Below are 23,200 nucleotides of genomic sequence, written 5' to 3'. Positions count from 1 at the left end.
TTTTTTTTTTTTTTTTTTGGTATTACAATCACACACCTGACACCCGACCACCACAAGATGGGCCCCAATCTGACGTCCCTAGGGAGTCGGTTGTAGGTTCCCTTCTTTTCCACCCAAAGTGGTTGGGTCAAGTCTAAGTTTGGCACAAATCCAACCGGTGAAAATCCCTAATTACGAGAAAAAGAGATTTTAAAAAGGCCAGATTCTAAAACAACTTTCAAATTGCGGTGGGTCCACGTGATTTTCCTTTATATTTGTTCTAATTGTGGTGTCTACCCCTTGTGAGGGAGAAGAAACAAGTATCGGTAACAGGGTGAATTTTTTCCTAGTGGAGGACCAACCTACAACTTTCAAATATTGCCGTTTTTAAAAAGAATTATTTAGAAAAAAAAATTGCAGGGGTACTCCAATGTCATTTTACTTTTTATCTGCTCTGGCGGAGGACCAACCTTTTCACATGGACTTCGTTGGAATCATTGTATATTGGTAATTTTTTTACGGTGGAAGACCAACCTTTTGACCTGGTCTACATTTGGAATAATGGTGTATTGGTGATTTGTTATGGCTATTGCCTGGTCCAAACCTTTTTACTTTATGATTTTTTTTCTATTTTAAACTTTAGTTTTTCTTTAAAGAAAGTAAAATGAAAAGATGGCAATCACTTGGAATATAAAATGGTACAGAATATTTGAACGGTTTAACTTTAGCGTCATTCAAAAAAAAAAAAAAAGTGAAAAAAACTTTAGCGTCAAAAGGGGAACACTTTGCTCCGCACCGCACGGTTTTTTCTTTACAAATGGCCAATCACTGACATGTTGCTTCTTGTTATTTTCCTAAGCATGATAACGATTCTTCTAAGAAAATATAGAGGAAAACTGTTAATCAAGCATTGCAAAGGCCAATTACCATTTTAACAAGTTGTGAATAATATGTATAGCAAGCATTGCTATTCACATTATTGAGATGTTGAAAGAAACATTTTATTATGTCATCTAGAAAAATAAAAATTAGATAGAGGCCCACACCTCTTATTTATTTTTATTTTTTTTTAGTTGTGCTGCTCGCAACTAATCTCCTAATTTTTTTTTATCCTTAGAGGTCGATTCAAAAAAATGACAAAAAAACCTTTAATGTTTTATTAAGTTTGTTATCGGAAGTTACGGCTCTATTTGGTAGAGTAGTTAAAACACACCTTTTCAGTTTTTAAATAACTTTACACGTTTTTTCACATACTTTTTCACCCAAATTTATTTAAAAAAATTACAAACAACATTACTCAAACTCCTCTACCAAATGAGCCTACATCTTTGCCTATTTTGATCGCAGTGTGATCAAGGTCTTACTTTATATTCACCAATGACTTATTGACACAAAATTTTATATTTTTTCTTAGTTGTTGCAGTTTAATATTCATAAAAAATGACTTAGTGACGTTATATTCATTAAAAAAAAAAAAAGACAGTGACGTTACGGCCCCTCATGAATTTTTATTTTTAGTTGCGCTGGTCTCAACTAATCTCCTAATTTTTTATCATGAAATGGGGTACCTAGTATGGCATCTTGTGGGTATCACGCTATATCCCTTGACCAAGACCAGGAAATATATTTCTTTTTAAGAATCAGACAAAGATATTTCTTTGTTGTAATCTGCATGAACAATAATTTTCATTTTTTTTTATTATTTACTAAAACAAGGACTAAACGACAAGCAAACAGTGCAGGGCGGCTTCAATAAATAATGTCTAATGTCTGGTCTTTATTTTCTTTACAGCAACATTGCCATCACAAGCACTAAAGCTCTTCAAACCCACTCTTGATTTCCTCCAGCTCTTTTACCCTTCATTTTGCTTACTTACGCTCTGTTTGTTTAGCCCAAAAACTTCTGTCACATTTTATAGTATTCGGTAACACAAAAAAAACCAGTCAACAAAAAACTTAAATAAAAAAAAAATTTGGAAAAGAATCTCTCTTGCACTTCTTTGCATCTCCTATAAATATTATATTCTTCTGCTGTTGCGGGAAACATAATTTTTTGGCGCCTTCTCTCTCTCACGGTAAGCTCTCTTACTTTCCTCTCTTGTTTGCTTTTTCTCCAATCATATATTCTTTGTTTGAATTTGAACCTTGATTGTTTTTTTCTAAGAAAATTTCAATTTGATGGATTCCAAACAGAAGTTACTTCTTTTCACACATAAAAATGCAAAAAAAAAAAATTAAAAAATTAAAAGAAGTAGAAAGAATAAATGAAGTAAAAGACAAAAATTTTAAACACAGGCCTATATTGCTCTAAATTGCTTTTACTTTGGACAATCTTTACGGTAAATTAATAATATTGTTATATAATGAATGATAATTATTTAGGGGAATTGCATTTGTTGGTAGATACATTATGCAGATATTGTACATTGATGACATATTATGTAGATACATTATACATTATGTAGATACCCATATAAGGATGAGACTCATTACTTTTTATGCGCTATGTATGTAGGGGTGGCTTAATGTATTTGAGAGCTTTAGGCGAAAACTAAAATTAAGGTCTTTTATATATTTAAATATGATTTTTTAAAACAATTAAATTAAATGTTACTTAAATTTTATTATCTTGTTTTAAATGCAAAAATTACTACTAATTAACATGAATTATGTAGATTTTTTTTACAAAGTTCATATACAAAAAATTTGACAAACTTTTTCACACCTGTTGATGTGGCAGATTGACAGTGGTAAGAAAAAAGTGATGGTAGTGATAAACTTAAATAAGAACTAATAAAAGTTTGCCACTAAGAACTAGTAAAAGTTTGCCAACTCAACTTATAAAAAATGTTGTGAATTTTTTTGTGTATTGTTTCTTTTTCTTATTTGAGAAGTGCTACATTCATAATATTTTCATAACAAATTTTAGGTGTTAAGTTGTTACTAGTTCTAATTTGAATTTATTATTGAAATTAATTTTTTGTCATTAACAATAGTCTGTATGTAGCAACTTACTACTTAAAATTTACTGTGAAAGTGTTGTGAAAAATGTTGTGGAAGTATCATTTCTCTTCTTCTTTTTTTGGGTAAAAAATATGATTTTATCTATTGACTAATATTTTGGCTTAATTAATGCTATTATAATGAAAAAAAAAATAACACTATTGATTAAAATTTTGGGGCCCTTTTTCTACTCGGGGCCCTAGGCAGCCCCAACATTTGCTTCTAGTATAGAGCCGGCAGTGTGTGTACATGTTACTATCCATATATTGATTACATTAGTTGGTTTACATAATACACATGTTTTAAATTATACAAGAAACAAAAGAAATGGTTGTAGCAATCCCATTACACATGTTTCTTGATGCAAAAATATCACTATTGAATTTGAAACATTGCACATTTGTAGTTTACAATTTTATTTATTAAAAAATATATATTTCAAACCTCCAAATTCTATTAAATTTTAGCAATTTAATCTCGAATTCTTTCAATATATATTTAATGAATACAAACTAATTTCAAACTTATCTATTTATTTAATTGTTAAGTTCTACAACACTATTAGATCGGGTTCAAATTTTAGAAACGCTGTATTTAGTTCCAAGACCTGACATATATAGTAATATTATTCTACAAATATTTGTTGTACATTCTGTGATTATGTGAGTCTTCCAATTACTATTACCATTAGTGATATTCAAACCATATAATAATATTAATAATCCAAAAAAACATTCAAATTATACTAGGAGACTGAGAGAGATAAAAAAAAGGTAGATAAAGCTTATCTTTCTCATTCAAATTGTACGGGTGATACCTTGTAAACACATGGGATATTTGGTTCACTTTAATATTATATTAAAAAAGTGTTATATTTATGATATTTTTACAACAAATTAAGAATGATAAGTTGTTATTGATTATTACGGATAAGTAAAAAAGTAATTTAAATTATGGATTCAAATTAAACTCAATAACAACTTATCACCTATAGTTATGATTTGTTATGAAAATATCGTGAAATTATCACTTTTCTTCGAGATGCAAAACTTTCTTCCGCTGCAATATTGAAAGACTAAAAAATATATATTATTTTAAAAATTATATTGTTAATTAGGACTGTTGGCCACCCTGTCCTGCATGAATTATTGTTTTGTTTTTCTATTCCTTTATTCGGAACGTTCTGTCCACTTCACTTTCCGTCTAGGTACAAGACTTTCCGCCACACTATGTTTTTAGGCGTTTGGGGAAAATGATCCCCGGAAATACTAGACCAAGTCAATGGATAGACTTGAGTATATTAAGCAAAATTGGCCTCTTTATTTTATTTTTTTAATTAAGACTATTTTTTTTTTTTTTTTGGAGATCAAAACGATAAAAAATTCATTAATATGGAAATCAAGGACGTACAAAAACAGACTCAGCGAGGTGCCTGAATATGGGTTGGCTACAAGATATTATAGGATATTACATATGATAGTATAGTGAACAACAAAGAAGACTAGTTTTGTCCGTGTGTCTATGAGACGTTGGTATTCTTCAAGTAGTCCACACGCCATTTCTGCAATCACTTTTGGGTGAGTTTGGTAGTGTTGGAAATAAAATTTGTTCCTCGCAGTCCATATCGCCCATGCTGTGACAGCCCGTTTCTCTAACTCCTGTTGACTGAGCTTTCCCTGCATTTGCCGAAATAAAAGGAAGAAGTCGCTGGCCTTGTTTCTGCACTTTTGAGTTCGGCCTCTGAACAGAGCCCACACTTTTTGAGCGAATGGGCATTCCCATAGGATATGGTGCGCAGTCTCAGGTTGTTGGAGGCAGATGTCGCAGTGTGTTACCACACTCACTCGACGCTGATGCAGCGAGTCCCTAGTTGGAAGGCAGTTCGAACAAGCTCTCTAGAGGAACATCTTGACCTTTGGCGGCACTTTCAAAGCCCAGATTTTGTTCCAGGTTGGCCCATCACCCCGAGCAGCAGAGTGCTCCGCCAAGTTTGCGTACTGGTGCGAAGAGCGACTCGGTATGCAATTTTTACCGAGAATTTTTGGCCGCATTTTCAGTCTATATTAGTGTGTCTTGTGACTGCAACTGGTTGAGTGGTATTGTTAGGATCTCCTCCCACGTCCTCTTGCTGAACAAGGCTTCAAGTTTCCCCCTGTCCCACTGCCTGGTGTCTTCGTCCATCAATTTGCAAACTCTCATGTCCAATGTTGCCTTTGTCAATGTTATTGGCATGTGTGTGAGCCATATATGAGTGTACACCCCAATTATTCTGCCGTTGCCCACCCGCCACTTTGAGCCTATAAAGATTATGTCCCTTGCTGCCAAAAGGCTTCTCCAAACAAAAGAAGGATTGCTCCCTACATCAGCCATCATAAAGGAGCTGTTTTGAAAATATCGAGCCTTGCATACCTTGTAAAGTAGCGAGTTGGTGTCATGGATTAGTCTCCATGCTTGCTTAGAAAGCATTGCCAAGTTAAAGGAATGGAGGCCACGAAAGTCCATTCCCCTTCATTTTTTTGTGTGCAAAGTTTCTTCCAATTTATCCAGCAGATCTTCCTTTCTTCTTTTGTTGTCCTTACCAATACTTTGCTAGCAAGGGGTTGATGTTACATGTGGATTTAGGCAATTTGAAAATGCACAAGGCATATGTGAGAATTGCTTGCGCCACCGTTTTAATTAGAATCTCTCGACCCGCTTTTGAGATAAACTTCTCTTTCCACCCTATGACCCATTTTGTAACCTTCTTTTGTAGGTCTTTAAAAGTGGTTACTTTTGATTTTCCATTGGCCATAGGCAAGCCAAGGTACTTCTCACTTTGTGTCATTATTCTTCCCCCCAACATCTGCTGGATCAATGTTCTAACTTCCGGCGTTGTATTCTTACTAAAAAACAAGGCCATCTTTTGGCGGTTGATGGCTTGACTCGAGGCCGCTTCATATTGGCCTAAAATATGTAATAGCTGTTGGCATTCATCCACTGTGGCTTTACAAAAAAGGAGGCTGTCATCGGCAAATAGGAGATGGGATATGCGTACCCCATGTTGACTTGACAAGATTCCATGTAGCACCCGAGTTTCAGCAGCTTTCCTTAACAATGCTGAGAGGCCTTCAACACATAAGAGGAATAGCTAAGGAGATAATGGGTCTCCTTGCCTAATTCCCCTAGATTGGGTAATGAAGCCTCTTGGTTCTCCATTGATTAGGACGGAATAAAAGGCCGTTGTGACTGTCTCCATGGCCACTTGCACCCATCTTTGGTCAAATCCCAATTTGCACATAATATTCTGCAAAAAATTCCAATCCACTCGGTCATAGGCTTTGCTAATGTCAAGCTTTACCACCATATGCCCCACTTTGCCTTTTCTTCTGTTTCTCATTCTGTGTAGTAGCTCATATATAACTATTATGTTATCAGTAATAAGCCAGTTTGGCACAAAAGCACTCTGAGATTCAGAAACAATATTAAGCAAAATATATTTTAATCGATTTGCAATAACCTTTGAAATTATCCGCGAGACAACATTACCCAAGCTAATGGGTCTATAATCCGCTAAGTGTGTGGGGTCCTTTTTTGGAATTAGGACAATGTGTGTATGGTTCATTTTCTTCAACATATGACCCGAGTGCAAAACTGATAAGACAGCTTCAATGACATCATGACCTACAATATGCCAGTATTTCTAAAAGAAAAAGGGAGACATACCATTTGGCCTCGACGCTTTTGATGGGTGCATTTGGAAAAAGGGCAGTTTAGACTTCATCAGGATTGTACCGCTGTGTGAGCCTATCATTCATTGGTGGGGTGACCCGTCTTTCAACTGATTGTAAAACACCTTCAATATTGTCTGTTGGGGTTGCTGCAAACAGGTCTTTGAAGTATGATTCAGCCACCTTGGCAATACTATCCTCCGTAGTGCACCACCTCCCCCCACTATCCAATACACCAGGGATATGGTGTTTGCGTTAGCATTGGCTAGCTCAATTATGGAAATACTTTGTGTTCTTATCTCCGACAAGTAACCAAATTGATCGAGACCTTTGTTGCTAGTAATTTTTGTTTTGCCTGCAATTGCATGTTAGAGGACCCAAAGACCTCACGGCCCCAATCAACTAAAGCAAACCTGCATTTTTTTATTTTTTCAAAGATCCTCATCATTGGACTGCCAGGGGTCACCTCAGCCTCCCATGCCATTTGGATGATATTACCACAGTTAGGGTGAGTGGGCCATCTCTCTTCATAATGTTGTGATTTTTTTTTTCTTTTTGGTCTGCCTCTGGGATTGTGTGGTGATAAGTATTGGTATATGAGGGAACTTCTCTCTCCATTCCGTCATGGCACGTGCCTGTCCAGTCTTTCCTGCACATAATCATCCTTCTCACGACCATTATTCCAAGTAAAGAGATTGCCTCGAAAGCCCAGGTCCACCAAACTGCAATGTAGAAGCACTGTTTGAAAGTGCTGCATCGAGGCCAGTGGCTTTGGTAGTCGACCTTGCTTCTCTTCTGATTGCAGGATCTTGTTAAAATCCCCAAAGCAAAGCCAAGGTGCTAAATGTCTAGAGTGGAGATGTTTTAAGAGTTTCCACGAATCCTGCTTTCGTTGCTTCTCAAGCCATCCATAGAAACCTGTTAATCTCCATGGGTTTGCTGGGTCATCCATAATAAGCGCATTAATATGATTTAAGGTAAAGCTTTGGACATGCAAATCTATTTCCTCCATCCATAAAACACCAACCCTCCACTTCGACGAATACTAGGTACCACGAACATGCATCGATACGGTTGAGAGAGCACATTCATTGCATGTTGGTTCCCAAGTCCCTAGCAATTCCAACTCATGATTTTCATTGTTCTCGGCGGGGCTATCCAGTAGCCTCCACCGTTTTGATAGTAATAGTTTTGGGGTTACACTCCATGGCTTTACTTCTCTTCCCATTTTGTTTCAGTTTTTCTTCCAAAGGTAGGTGGTCCGCGAGTTAGTCTCTTTTCATATTACGGCTTGTAGTTCCCTTTAGGTATGTGTGGGTTTGGGTTGTTGTGTGGCGTATTATTTTATTCCCAGAAAGTTTATTTCCTGAGGTATGTGGCTTGTGTTTCTTGCCCATGCTTGGTAGTCTCTCATGTGGCTGGTTTAAGTGAGTTGGGTGTGGGTCACGTGCCTTCTGTTCATCATGCTTAACTAGCACGTTGATGAGGCTTGGGTCCAACGTATTGGATGCAATAACTCCTGAACCATTAATCTCCATTCCCATGATTTCAGGTTACCCATAATTATTTGCATTGATGTGGTCGGTTTCTGAGATTTGCGCTCCATTTAAAACATTCAGTTGTTACAGCCGCAATAATTGGTCGTTGAGCTGTTTGCGAAACCACTCCGTGGGATTCATGAGGATCTGTTTGCAGTGACCATGTGTCATTAATGCTTTTAATGACATTAACGTCAGCAATCTCCACATGGGTTGTGGTTTGGGACCTTGTCTGTGCATCATTTTTTAGCACCTTTTGCTGCATCGGTGGGCTGTAGATTGCTTGATCTGATGCACTCTCTTTCCTTCGTACACCAGCCTTCAACCACTCCCCATACGGTCTCTCTGTCTGCTGTGTGGACCCAGGGCCGGCCCAACAAAATTTAGGGCCTAAGGCGGAAATTTTATATAAGGCCTTTTTATATATAAACATTAATTAAATAAATATATATAATACTAATTAAATTAAGACTAATTTGATGTAAATACAGAAATTGATGAATAATAATAATTAAACTAAAATTAATTTCATACAGAGGATTGAATATCATAGTTGAACCATAAATTTAAACAAAAAGAACTAGAAAAAAAAATATTTTTAAAAACTTACTTTAACTTGGAGATATAATTATGCATAGTTAAGTACAGTTGTAACCTAAATTTTAATTTATATATTCTTTTTAAGAGAAAGAGATAGATAAATATTATTTGGTGCGTAGCTTTGTAGGATATTAGTTTACAAAAATTAAGATCTCAAACTATTAGAGGAGATTAGTCTTCATTGATAATCTATCATATTTGTAGCATTTTTTTTGAAACATTTTAGGATTTCAATTGGTTTTAATTTTTATTGGTCTTTTATTTTGGAAGTCTTGTTAGAAATGAAAAAGAAAAATACTAAAAATACTGCAAAATGTTCATAAATATAATGTGATAATGACTGTAATTGATGAAATTCAACAACTTAATTTATTTATGTTTGAATAAATATTTTATGTGATTGGTGACACGTTAGTTAAATTTAAATTTAAATCTATAGTAAAATTTGTGGTATCTTTAATATCACTTAAAAAAAGTATAAATTATTTAAAAAATATTATATTTTTATAAAATTTTGGACCTCACGAATAGAAATGGGGCCTTTTTTTAGTGGGGAATTTTTTTTGGTTGTGGGGTCTTAGGCCTAGGCCTAAGTAGCCTAGGCCTTGAGCCGGCACTGAGTGGACCCTTGAGATGAACACTCTTTCACCTCATGGCCGAATTTCCCACATTGGTAGCACAAACCCACCAAGCGCTCATACTTAAAACCAACACGTACTTGATTGCCTTCAAGATTCGCAACCCATCCTCCTCGACAAATCAATTTCTCCAATGGAAGCTCGACTCGGATCTTGATGAACCGTGCTTGGTCTGATAGGAAAGTTTTTTTATCCACCTCCACTACGTGCCCCAGTCCTTTATCAATCTCCTAGCCAGCCTCTTCGTTCATCAAGTCAAAGGGCAGTCCCCACACCTGGACCCATGTAGGGAGAGCTAAGTCCTTTACCAATCTCCTAGCCAGCCTTCTTCCTCCGTGAGTTGAATGTTCTGTAGTCGCTCAATGAAATTTGTATCCATGTTATGTTCTTGCAAGTCCACTGTTTTTACACGTGGTTGTTAGTCTCACTTAAGGCCAATTTCATTAGTTGTTCAAATTTAGACTACTGGTACAAGGTTTCTCCCACACACACACACAAAAAAAAAAAAAAAAAAAAAAAAAAAAAAAAAAAAAAAAGAGAGAGAGAGAGACTACTGATACAAGAGGTAGAAATATAAATTATGCCCAAAACGAATAAAGCATTTGCTGAAGGAATAAAATTTAATTATAAAACTAATTGAAATCTAAGCTACAATTTTACTTAATAAAATAAATATTAATATATATTTTAAAATTTTAAATTACATTTTTTTTACACTTTTTAATACGTATATTAAATTTTGTATTAACAATATATAATTTATAAATTTATATATTATACATCATTTTAAATTACAGAAAATTTTCATTTAAACAAAATATAAAGTACAGACTTCGTATAGAAAGATATCAAGCATTGTCTTTGCATAATAATTAGAGTTAAAAGGTTTTTTTTTCCTTTTCTTTTCTGGAGAAACAAGAATCTAGAGTTAAATCTAACAAGACGTTGACAGATCTAATAAGATTAAGACCAAATTCAGCAAAATCTTAGCCAGATTCGGTCAAATCTTCTTCCTTTATCACACACGTGATGAACCTGAGATTTGCTCTGGTGGAGGACCCACCTTTAATTTGACATGTACCACACGGTTTTCATTGGATTCATTGTATATTGGTGATTTGTTCTGTCTATTGGCTGGCCAACTGTACTGTAACAACGACCTAGACTTTAGCTTCAATAATGCAAGGGCCAATCACTACCATGATGCTTCTTGTTATTTTCCTATGCATGATAACGATTCTTCTAAGAAAATATAAGGGAAAATCGATAATGTTAACACTTCCACTTTTAAACTTGATTCTTCTTCACAGCACTATTACCTTCACCAACATTGGAGCACTTCAAGCCCATCCTTTAGCTTTTGTCTCGGTCCTCTTAAGTTTTTTTTTGCACGCTACAAAGAAATGGCCGAAGAAATGCTCCTTGCCGTTGCACAAAATATCATTGAAGATTTGGGCTCTCAGGCTTTCCAAGGGATCGCATCGCTTTGGGATGTCGAAGCTGAACTTGAAAACATCAAGGACACTGTTTCCACGATTCAAGCTGTACTTCGGGATGCAGCAAAGCAGCAGAGTCATAGCGATCAAGTTAAGGACTGGCACGAAAAGCTCAAGGAGGCAGTTTATGAAGTAGATGACCTGTTGGGTGAGTTCAAGCCTGAAGATTTACAACAAGGAAGGATGAATGAGAATATTGCAAAAAAGGTACGCGATTTCTTTTCATCTTCAAACCCAATTTTTTTACGTTGGGAGATGAGTCGTAGAATAATTGGGATGAAGCGGAAACTAAATGCAATAGCGGAAGATAAGAAAATGTTTCACTTGAAAGACTACCATCTAGAGCCACCTGTGAGTATGGATAGGGAAGAGACTCACTCATTTGTGCCTGATGAAAAAGTTATTGGGAGAGAAGATGATAAAAAGGCCATCATAAAACTGTTATTGGAGCCTAATAATGAAGAGAATGTTTCAATTGTTCCTATTGTGGGGATTGGTGGGTTAGGAAAAACCACGCTTGCTCAATTTGTATACAATTACAAGAACATCAAAGAACATTTTGAGCTAAAAATGTGGCTATGTATATCTGATGTCTTTGAAGTGAAAATGATTATTCAAAAAATAATATCGGCTCTAGGTAAGAAACCTGAAGACCATAGCATGGATAAATTACAAGATCAGCTTCGTAAAATAATTAATCAAAAGAAGTACTTACTTGTCTTGGATGATGTGTGGAATGAGGATCCTCACAAATGGGAAAGTTTGAAAGACCTTTTAGTGGGTGGTGCTAAGGGAAGTAAGATTGTAATAACTACGCGTGCGAGATTGGTAGCAGAGATTACATGCCCAGCTTCAATATACACTCTTAAGGGTCTTAATGAAGAACAGTCTTGGTTGTTATTCAAGCAAATAGCATTTAGAAAAGGGCAAGGGCAAGGGACCAATAATCCTAGACTAGAAGAAATTGGAAAGGAAATTGTGCGCAAATGTCAAGGGGTACCCCTTGCCATAAAGTCTATAGGAAATGTATTGCGCTTGGAAAAAACAGAGCATAAATGGTCATATGTCAAGAATAATATACTAGAAAGTGCAACTCAACAAAAAAATGACATTTTTCCAATTCTAAAGTTGAGTTATGATTATCTTCCATCACATTTGAAAAGTTATTTTGCCTTTTGTTCCTTATTTCCTAAAGATTATGAGATTGATAAGGTGACACTCATACAACTATGGATAGCGCAAGGTTTTATTCGACCATCAAACAAAAACCAAGAATTAGAAGATGTTGCAGATGAGTACTTCAAGGATTTGCTTTGGAGGTCCTTCTTTGAAGAAGTGAATGAATTTGAAGAATTAAAATACAAGATGCATGATTTAATTCATGATCTTGCACAATTAGTTGCAAGGGCAGAGTGCACAATAATTACTTTGGATGGAAATAATTTTGATGAAAAAACTCGTCATGTGTCACTTCCATTTTATATTGACTCATCTTTTATTGAACCTTCAAGTTTGCTAGTCAGGGCAGAGAAGTTACGTACATGTCTTCTAACATTTAAACCTAGTATCCCTTATGAAGCGGGGAAAATAGACGAATCAATGTTGAATAAACTTATTTTGAGTTGTAGAAGATTGCGTACATTGGGTTTATGTGGAGTGCATATTGAGAGAGTGCCAGATACTATTGAAAAGTTAATACATCTTACTTACCTTGATTTTTCTAAAAATCATGGTATTGAAACTCTCCCTAATGCTATTTCTAGACTTTGGAAATTGCAGACACTAAAAGTCAATGGTTGTGGAAATCTTAAAGAATTACCTAGGGACATTAGATTTTTGGTTGGCCTCAGGCATCTTGAGAATAGCGATTGTGAGCATTTGAGTCATATGCCTGATGGATTAGGGCAAATGACATGCCTTCAAACGTTATCATTATTTGTTGTGAGAGACAACCAAGCTTCTTCCTCTAGGCACATTAGTAGTGGGCTAGACGAATTGAATTCGCTAAACTCCCTGAGAGGAGAACTACAAATCTCAAATTTGAGATGTTTGGAAGATGTTTATTCAGAACCCAGTGCTGCCAATTTAAGGGCAAAACAATATCTTGAACGGTTGACATTATTATGGCATGCAAATGATCTTGATTTTTGTTCTGACGATGACAACGATAGTGATGAGAAGTTATTAGAAGGCCTCCAACCACACCAAAACCTTAAATTTTTGTCTGTGAGAGGGTATGGGGGAGTGAGATTTTCAAGTTGGCTTTCTTTGCTCACAAATCTTGTTGATTTATCTATACATGGTTGTAAGAGATGTCGACAACTTCCACGATTGTCTCAACTCCACTCTCTGGAACGTCTATCGCTTCATAGCATGGAAGTTTTGGAGTACATATCAGATGGTGATATAAATGAGGAGGTTCCTACTTCATCCTTCTTCCCATCGCTGAAGTCAATTGTTATTAAGTACTGCCATAATCTGAAGGGATGGTGGAGGAGCACATCAACAACAGATCACCAACAACATCCGCATCACCAGTCACTGCCTTCATTCCATCATCTTTCTGTTTTAAATATTAAGTCTTGCCCTAATCTAACTTCCCTGCCTCCATTTCCGTATCTTGAAGAAAGTCTATTTTTGTATGAAGCCAGTTTGAAAGCTTTACAACCGACAATAGCGATGACTTCTTCGCTTCCTTCTTCCTCCTCTTTCCTGTCCTCTCCTTTCTCCAAATTAAAGTCTCTGACTTTAATTTCTATAAAGGATACAGAGGCTCTTCCAGATGATTGGATGTCAAACCTGAGTTCTCTCAAGCAACTATACATAAATGGAGGCCCTAAGCTGAAATCTCTATCTCTAGCCGTGCCCCATCTCACCTCACTCGAGAGCTATAATATTCATGATTGTGAGCTGTTTGATTCGATTAGTGACATGGGTGATGATGGCACCGAATGGCAGCATCTTAAATGCCTCAGTTCTCTGCGTTACTCAAGCGTTCCGAATTTGAAGTCTATTCCTTCCGGGCTTCAACACGTTACTGCGCTGCGAAAGCTTGAGATTTCTAATTGTCCCAATTTGACGATTTTCCCAGAGCTCACCTCAGTTGTATACCTTGGAATTTCAACCAACCCCAACCTAACATCAATTCCCGGTGGAATTAGTAATCTCACGTCCCTTGAAGAACTTCGCATTTCCAATTGTCCAAATCTCATATCACTTCCTGATGAGATGGTTTCTCTCAAGTCTTTACAAAAGCTAACAATTGAAGGATGTCCTGACTTAGCAAAAAGATGTGAAAAGGGAATTGGGGAAGATTGGTTCAAAATTGCTCACGTCCCTGTTTTCAAAATTTGGAATCGGTGATTTTATATGCTGAAAAAATGTGAACCAGTCCATTTTTGAGTCAATTCCTCTTGGGCTACCTCAAGAACACTAGCCCTCTCAGCCTCGACCATGCCACTTGCAACATAACCTCTGGTATGTCTTCTGCAATAGCTGAGCTTGGTAGCTCTTCACTTTTTACTTTTTTTTTTTCATTTCTTAATAATCTTATATAATTTATGTATGGTTGCTGAGAAAACATAGTAAATTTTTGGGAATTCTATTCTTTATATTTTGTTGATTTCCAAAAAATAATGAAATTTTTAATTTTTTTTTTTTTTGTGGATTTTCAAAATATTAGAACAATAAATATACTCAACCATGGTATATAATTGTATTGGGTTCACTTTAGTGAAACTTTTTGGTTTTTCACATTTTCTAACAATGAAAAGTCCAAGATTGATTTGAAAGAAACCAAACTGTTGGACATTGTTTAAAAGTTTTGCTGTTGGTTATTTTTTCAACAAGAAAGATTTGGCCAACCCCAATATCATCCATGAACAACTGCTCTTAACAGTTGTTCGCTCTCTTCTTCTTTTTTTCTTCATTTTTCTTTTTTGGAATGCAACTCTCTTTCTTAGTTTATTGGGTTTTAATTTAAGCCTTTTGCAAAAACTGATTTGTTATATTGATTCATGCAATGAGGAACCAAGGATTCCATTGTTATATAATGGCCATACTATGAGTTTTGTTAAGAAAGGTTAAAGTGTGATACTCTGTTTTGTTGTGAAGAAATTTTGCCTCAAAATTAAAGCTCTACGAGATTCGCATTGCATTTCTAGGATGCCAATAGTGATGCACTGAAACAGAATTTAATGTTTTTTATTTTTCATTGTTATTGAAATATTGTTATCCTTTTTGTCATTGCATGATCCTGCTCCGTTGTAATCTATTTACATGAATGGCCTTAAAATGAATATGCCTTTTGTTTATCAACAGATTTAATGGGATTAATCATCGAGTGAGTGTGGATCATCTAAAGAATTTGAAGATTTTTGTGGAAAATATGGCAAAGGATCTATTCCTTGGAGACTTTGAGGATTTCGGAAACTGACTTAGCTCAGGTACTTGGTTAAAGTCACCATTAATTAAAGGTTATTGTGTAATTTGGAGTAGTGTTCCAGTGGGATCTCTGATTTTTGGCATTTAACACTATGGCGATATTGAGTTAATCAATTTTCTTCGTAATAAAAGAAAAAAGCTTAATAAATATCACAAAGTCACTAATGGGGAAGAGGGGATGGTCCACCTAAAAAAGTTCATGTCCTATAGCTGATAGGGCCTGAACTTGGTTCCTCTTCTATGTTTCTAGATAAATGTAGATTAATTATGAATCCTAATCTTTTGTAGTGATTCAAATGCTCCGTTCTTAACTCTTCTTCTTTGTTCTCTTTGTGTTTTTTGATGATCTCCCAGTTTATTTGATCTTAGATGGAAAAAAGCATGAAACAAAACTAGGGATAAATATTTGAGCCTATAGAGAACCTTTTGGGCAAGTGCAGCAAGTGAACAGCTTGGCTAATTATCTTGTTTTTGTGTTCCTTTTTCCCTCAAGGGGAAAAAAGGGGGGTGGTGGGGGGTGGGAGACGCGTAAATCCTTCACTTGTTTCTTTGTTCTAAGCATCTGTTCCTTGGTATAAATGATAAGACTACACTTTTGGGTTTGCAGAGTTGATTTTAAATAAACAAATTGAAATTTGGCACTTGGAGATGTTGGAATAGATTTATGGTGAATAATCATTATTCATTTGAATGATCTAGTCCAACCCAACAACAAAGCCTTAGTCCTAAAAACTGGATTAATATTAAATGCATTTCAGAAATATGATCTGCTCCCAAACTTATCAGCAAAAAAAAAAAGAAGACCCAAAGATATGATCTGCTCCAAAGTTTCTATAGGTCCATATATCTCTGTCAAAATTCAATCCTCTTGTTCCCCTTCAATTAAGAGCATAGTGATTTTTTTGATCATTTGATTCTGTGTGCAGAATATAGGCAGGCTTGGAATATAAAAACTGCAAACAGTTGGTTGTTTATCCAAAGCGAGTTGGTATTGCAATTATCAAGCCACAACTGAAAAATTAAGTGGTAAATCATTTAAATTTCATATATGGTTATTTATTTATGTACTCGAACTTATGTTTCGTAGTATGGCATGGAAAAAGACCACAGCTTGGTGTTAACTCCCCTATTTCTTTATATTCATGCATCTCCTTTCTAAGTTCCCTATGATTGTTAGATACTACTCTCTCTCTTTTCATTCCTCATTTTCGTTTTAGGTATGGTGATTTTCTCAGTTATAGGAGTCTGTATGCCAGAGCTTTGAATACTTAAACAGACAAGATTTCATTAGTTTATGTCTTCCAACCATACTGGTAAAAACGAATATGCAGCAACTAGCAAAAAATAAATTGGTAAGTATCTCAATTCTCATCTTTATTATATCTTACCACATAGATTAGGCTTAAAGGTTCACTTGTTGAAAATTTAATTGTAAGACGGTAAAAACACTTATTTTCCTCTCTTTTCCTTTTTTTTTTAATTTTTAATTTATTATTTGAATTTAATTTTGATAGGCTGGAATGGATGAAGATGATGGTTTGGTGGTAGCAATCCAATTGCTACATAGTTATAGATATAGCTTAATATCTCATTCCTTGTGAAGCATTAGGTTATGTTCATGTCAAAATATTGGAAATGTTTACTCTTTCCTATGTACATAAGCAGGACTCAGAAAGCATCCATTTGAAATGGGAGGTAGAGTGGAGATAGGATTCAAACTTAAGAAAACATTTTGGTGCCATGATAAATTACCAGTTGTCCCAAAAGCTTAAATTGATAGGAAATTTTTCCTATGTTAACCATTATTGTAACAATTATAATGTAGAGTTTGTCCTAACTAAACCAGGTAACTCAACTTTTACAGGTTACATGACAAAAGCCACCAATATTTTCTCTTAAAGCTACGAAGTTGCTGCATCAACACTCAACAGTCAGTGCAGGGCTTGTGTTTTTGTGTAGTAGAGTGGGAAAAAAAGGTAAGATTAGATATTGATTAAAGTATTATGTCTACTTTTGGCTTTTTTTAGGATGAACGCATTGACATAAGGGAAATTGTTGTTGCACACCGTGGAGTGCACACTCCATACACACAACACTTTGGAAATCATGTGTTCAAAACACAATTTCTCACTTAAATTGTGAAATCGTGTTTTGAATCCACAATTTCAGTTGAAGTGGGATGCACACACAATATACACCGCTCTGAAGTTGGTTTGGATGCACTAGCAACAAAGGGAAATCAAATTACAAAATGATGTATGCAATCTTTTTCCGACTGGGAATGTCACCAACAGCAATCCTCTACTGTTGATTTTTGTCATTTCATGATGAACTGAACTGCATTCCAGTATTGCAATTCCATGTTTCAAGGTCCTGTAAGTTAGATCATGAATATTTCACAGGTTGCTTTTGGTATTTTTGGGTAGATCCACTAGGATTATGTCTTGGTACTTGAATCAATGATGAAGAAGATTTGGCCAGTGAGCTCTAACTCAACGGGCACTTCTTCCCCTTATAAGTGCTAGGTGGAGGGATGGGTCTTGGGTTCAAGACCCATCAGGTGGGTGTGTAACTTACTAGTGAAAAATATGATGAAGAAAATTTGGAAGCTCAATACATGGATGCCAATTTTTGTGATTCAATTTCCATTGCAAGGGATTTTTTTTTTGGATATACTTATTAGAATTCGGCAGTTTTTTTTTTAAATGCAATTCATAGCCACTTCTCCTGGCTGCATGTGAAAAAATTTCTATTTTGTGGTACTGTGTTCTGTCTACTTACCTTTTACCATTTAGCTGCACCTATTGAACCAATTCCCTACCTGCCTTTGACATTCCAATGTCTCCGTATGATTATAAGTCTCCAAACTATTTTTGCATTGTCTTTATAGTAGGTATATATCTATTTTTAATGCAAAATTTGTGTTTCTTTGCATTATTGAAATGAAAATAGCATATAAAAATTTCCCAATAACTTTCATTTTATTCATCCTTTAGAGTTTGGTCATATTATGACACTTTTTTTTTTCCAGAAGAAGGCACAGTTTAGGGCACTGCTTGAATGAATTCAGTCTTTTGCCTTGCCAATGACCATCTGTTGTGGCTTCCAGAATTCCAGATATTGTTGATAATTAATGATATATAATTGTTAGATAATAGTCTTTATAAAGAGTATAGCTACTATCATCATCATTTGAATATGCCATGGATGCTTGACCTAACTGATAACTAGTGTGTGTGTGTGTGTTTTGGTATAATGTGAATCCAAAAATATCCTCAGTTCCATTCATATGCCACCACATCAAAGAATACTAAAAATTTTATAAGAACAATGTTGTGATACTTTACTAGCTACTCTCAACTTTGTGACATGGTCTTCTCTTGAATCATGGCATGTTTTTGTTTTCCAGCCCTTGGTAGACATTCACATTCGTTCTTCCTTTTGTTTCAGGTAGGATGATTTTATCAGAAATTTGATTCTATATGCTGGGAAGCAGGAGCCAGTTAGCCACAGGAGCATTGAATACTAGGTGGACTTGTTTGAGAGTGTGTTTCTTCTTACTACACTAGTAATAAAAATATTTAGAGACTAGCAAAAAGCCGTATCTCATTTCTTCTTACTTCATGTGTTTTGAAAATTTTTTTGCCAGTTGGTTGAAATATTACTGTTTTGGTGTTTCCTCACTTTTCTTTTCTAATTTATTTCACAAACTTATGTTTGATAGGATGGAATGGATGAATATTGTAGCTTGGTGTTAGCACTTAGAGAGCTGCCTAGTTTCAGTGTTGCTTAATTTCTGAAGACTGATCGTTTGACTTTTCAATGACTCCTTGTGAAGCATCAGCTTTCTGTTCATGTAAAAATATTATGATTTTTACGCAAGATATTTATATGCGTTTCAAATTGTCACTATTTTGTACATATCAGTACTCAAAAAGAAAAAAACCATCCTTTAGAAATTACATAACAAAAGAACTATCAAGGGAAATATTTTAGTGGGTCAAAATTTGTCAATTACAACAGGATTGGATGTTCCAGTGCTTGTAGCCTTTTCTTCTTCATAAGTCTTGGAATGGATATTCTTAAGTTGGTGAGAATGCCATCAGTTCATGCACTAACAATATGAGTGAGTAGTACAACTTACTAAAAAAATTAAGTGATTATCATTTTCATGATTTACATTAGACTTAGCTGTTGGAGCAGGAAAGAAAAGAATGTTTTTCCTAAGAGATAATGGTTTGTTTCTTCAGTAGTTTTTCTTGGTAAGCATTTAATGCCGTTTTTCTCTTAAGCAGCCTCACATTCTTGGGGGAACTTAGCATACCATATAAGTTTTTTTTTTTTTTTCCTTCTCTTTTTCCTTTTTCCTTTTTTTTTTTGGGTGATTAGTACTTAACATACCATATAGTTATAATTCCACCCAAGGACAATTTAATTATATGAAATTTCTAAAATATTATATGAATCTAACATCTTCTGTTATGAAGCATACAAATTCGCAAGTTGTTAAAAAACTTTCGGATTGAATGCTAAAAAACCAATAACTATAGAATGGAGAAAATTATGATATTTTTTCAAATTATTTATGCTGCAAAGAAAATATTAAATGAATTCATGATACTTATTAGACCTTTTCATCTAAAAATAATTAGTGACTCATATTGGACTGACTAGCTGTTGCTGCAGGGCAAAAAATGTGACTTTCCATATCAGAGGACTACTAAGAGTTCCATGATAAAGGTTCTTTTCTTAGATATGCATTTGAACTTTCATATTTGAAGTAGCCTAACATTCTTGGAGTTAATTAGCATATTATAAAGTTATAATCAAGCGATGGACAACTGACTACATGAAATATTTAAAATAACATATGAATTGAGAATCTTCTGTTCTCAAGCATAGAAATTCATGAGTTGTCAACAATCTTTCAAATTGAGTCCAATGTAACAGTAGCAATTGAATGGAGGAAAACATGACCACTTTTATAACAATTTGGGTCCCCCAAAGAGAATTTATTTTCAATGTCCAAATGCTAATTAGACCTGCTGCAATATCTTTGTATTAATTTTACGATTATGTCAACTTTTGCTGTTAGTGGAGCTCGTTTTCTTGGTGACTTTGGATGTGAACACAAATCCCCTGCAGTTTTATTCCATTTAACAACTAACTAACATGAATACTTTTCGATGCAGAAATTTTCTTTTAAGGTGAAGTGGGGCCCATTCTCAATTCCAATGTATGAAATTCCTAGTTTTCTACCTGAACTATTGCATCAATAATTCTTCATTGTAGATAATGTGGAATATTACTTTGGTTGCTCTCTCAAAATTCTAGGATTGAGAACATGTTAAATCAATCCATGCACTCACTAACATTAGGGAATGCAAGCTTTGTGTGTAAGTCATGTACAATGTTTTTCATTGTTGTTGTTCTTGCTCATATGGTTTTCAAAATTTTTGTTAAGAACATATCATTTGAAGTGTTTATGTTAACTTCAATTCATTTGGTTTAATGTCTCCTAGGTGATTGAAACATTATATTCTAAATCCCATAATAGCAAAAATGTCTTTACACATGTAACGAGGAAACCTTAAAATCTGCATACATTATATAATTAATGGAACATAGAAAATTTACCAATGGTACATTTCAGTCCATTTTCTTGTTTCATAATTCATTTCATCTCTTGACCTTACTGAATAGGTTTTTTCAGTTATACACTTATTACATCAAGATGGCAACATATACAATACGGATTTATTCAAACAAACAATTTCATTTGTCATTGATCAAGAAACTGTAAGCACAGATTATAATGTGAAATTTTGTCCTAACTAAGCCAGGTGACTCACTTTTCACAGGTTACAGGAAAAATGAAACCAATATCATCTCTTCAAAATGTGAAGTTGATGCATCAACCATTTGAGTAGGGCTTGTGCTTTTGTGCAATAGAGTGGCACTAAAATGTAGAGGTAAATATTGATTAAATAACTGTCTTTTTTTTTCCTATAATAACTGTCTACTTTTGGTTTCATTTAGGATGACTGTTGTGCTATAATATGCACCCTATCTCATGACTACTTTTATTTCCAGCAGTCCAAGAATGCAGACATCACATGTTGGAGCAGATGATGCAACTAGTTGCTCTGACTTCATTATTACTAGCCCAGAGGAATTTCATTTGTTATCAGGGTCTTGCAATACTCTCCCTGCTTTACAAGAAATGCGGATTTCCAAAGAGACAAAGTGTTACATGGGTTGAATTAGTTCCATTTATACACGTTCAACACCAAACCAAATTTGGTGATTGCTTATTAATAGGATGAGAAGATATCAATGGCAACAAATAAATAAGCTTTGCACTTGTATATATAGCCAGTCATGCTTAGTTCTTTAAAATGCACAACTTTGGTCTTTTGCAGATCGGGTTTAGAGAATTTGAAAATTCTTGTTTGTTAGTTGTGGTGAGAGAGCGATCTTTGGGTGTACTTGGGGCTTGGGTTTTGTGAGAGTGTTTTTGTGTCACTTTTGTAATCTCCTTACTTTTTTAGTGAAACTTTCTCCGGCACTGCCCGTGGATGTAGGCCTAAAGCTGAACCACGTAAATCTATGTGTTCTCTATGTGATTGTTTCTCCTATATTTCTACTTTTATTTCAAACAAACCCACTTTTTTTTGCTTCACTCATAACCAAAAAAATAATAATAATAAAAATAAATCAAGGCTTCTGCTATCTCAACATAAAGTATGATACTAAGACAGGAATGGAACTTCAAAATTTATTTTGGAATCTATGCACTAGAGATATAGGATATTTAAGATGAGAATGGTTTATGGTGCCAATAGATATCTTGTTGGATAAAATTAAAGTAAATGGGTGTAAGCCTAACTATCCAAAGTAAGTGCAATTAGCCCTCAATTTTCTTTAAAATACCTTTAAAATACTTAAAATAAATCCTAAAATTTGATTAAATAAATTATTATTAATCACTTTATTAATAATTTTGCGTTAAAAACAAGTCTATTCACTATTATTACTAATAGTTAAATTATTGATTAATTATTATTAATTAATATGCTTAATAATTTTACTTAATGAATTTACCTAACCTAAATTTGGTAGTTATGTAAAGAAAACTATAGTTTAATTAGTAGACACTAGTAACAAGAGATAGATAAGGATATCTTACTAAAGACTTTTTTATTAAAAAAGAATCTCAAATACTACAGCCACAAGCTACCTCCACCCATATCTTATTTTTTGTGATCATCAACTATCAATCATTACTAACCAAATTAAGTGGATTCGTTTTTTTCAAATATCTTACAATGTTAAAACTAGTTGATGGTTTAGTCTGATTATAAAGAGCTATCCCCAGGAGCAAATGTCATAGGTTAAAACTCTCTTAAAAAAAAAAAAAAATCTTACAGTGTTTGAATTTGTAAAATTTGGTCCAGATAACGTTAATGACGGTGTAATATCTTAGAGGATCCCACTTATTACAACTCGTGTTTCCTATAGTGTACCCTCTGGAGCCAATTACATAGTGAATCCTAGCATTAGTTTTTTATTTGAGTTTCACTGTTCACAGAGAAATTAGGATGAGAAGCTGAATGAATTAGTGTTTGCAGGAAAATACCATGACCATGAGTTGGGGGGTCAGTTCAAAAAGAAAGGAGGCCTAAGGCCCGACATTCACGTAGTGTTTAGTATGCTTTTGATGCAAGTTGGAGGAATAAAACATATAGCTTCCTTCTTTTGAACTTAGTGGCTATAACTTTCATGCTTTCTCTTTT

The 23,200-nt window shown here is 34.7% G+C and overlaps 1 protein-coding gene across 17 annotated transcripts; it reads left to right on the top strand.

Moving 5' to 3' along the window:
• The first annotated feature begins 1,645 nt into the window (after positions 1 to 1,645).
• LOC142616194 (putative disease resistance protein RGA1) lies at positions 1,646 to 22,042 on the top strand. 17 transcript variants are annotated; one of them, XM_075789069.1, is made up of 12 exons: positions 1,646 to 2,054; positions 10,776 to 14,438; positions 15,282 to 15,406; positions 16,331 to 16,430; positions 16,622 to 16,756; positions 17,269 to 17,380; positions 18,855 to 18,933; positions 19,129 to 19,260; positions 20,091 to 20,144; positions 20,597 to 20,640; positions 21,266 to 21,376; positions 21,498 to 22,042. In XM_075789069.1, exon 2 carries the CDS (start codon positions 10,869 to 10,871, stop codon positions 14,322 to 14,324), a length of 3,456 nt encoding a protein of 1,151 aa, XP_075645184.1. In that variant the 5' UTR covers positions 1,646 to 2,054; positions 10,776 to 10,868; the 3' UTR covers positions 14,325 to 14,438; positions 15,282 to 15,406; positions 16,331 to 16,430; positions 16,622 to 16,756; positions 17,269 to 17,380; positions 18,855 to 18,933; positions 19,129 to 19,260; positions 20,091 to 20,144; positions 20,597 to 20,640; positions 21,266 to 21,376; positions 21,498 to 22,042. The 17 variants fall into 17 exon arrangements, 15 of the variants coding, with proteins under 15 accessions (XP_075645184.1, XP_075645181.1, XP_075645182.1 ...); XM_075789066.1 differs by having other exon boundaries at positions 18,855 to 18,949; XM_075789067.1 differs by lacking the exon at positions 19,129 to 19,260.
• Positions 22,043 to 23,200: the final 1,158 nt, after the last annotated feature.

The sequence above is a fragment of the Castanea sativa genome, chromosome 11 (genome assembly GCF_040712315.1).
Source record: "Castanea sativa cultivar Marrone di Chiusa Pesio chromosome 11, ASM4071231v1".
Classification (NCBI taxonomy): domain Eukaryota; kingdom Viridiplantae; phylum Streptophyta; class Magnoliopsida; order Fagales; family Fagaceae; genus Castanea; species Castanea sativa.
This window is presented reverse-complemented; position numbering and strand designations above follow the sequence as displayed.

Bases quoted from the DNA above. Each gene is read 5' to 3' on its own strand.
- LOC142616194 (XM_075789078.1), top strand. From the start codon at position 10,869: ATGGCCGAAGAAATGCTCCTTGCCGTTGCACAAAATATCATTGAAGAT.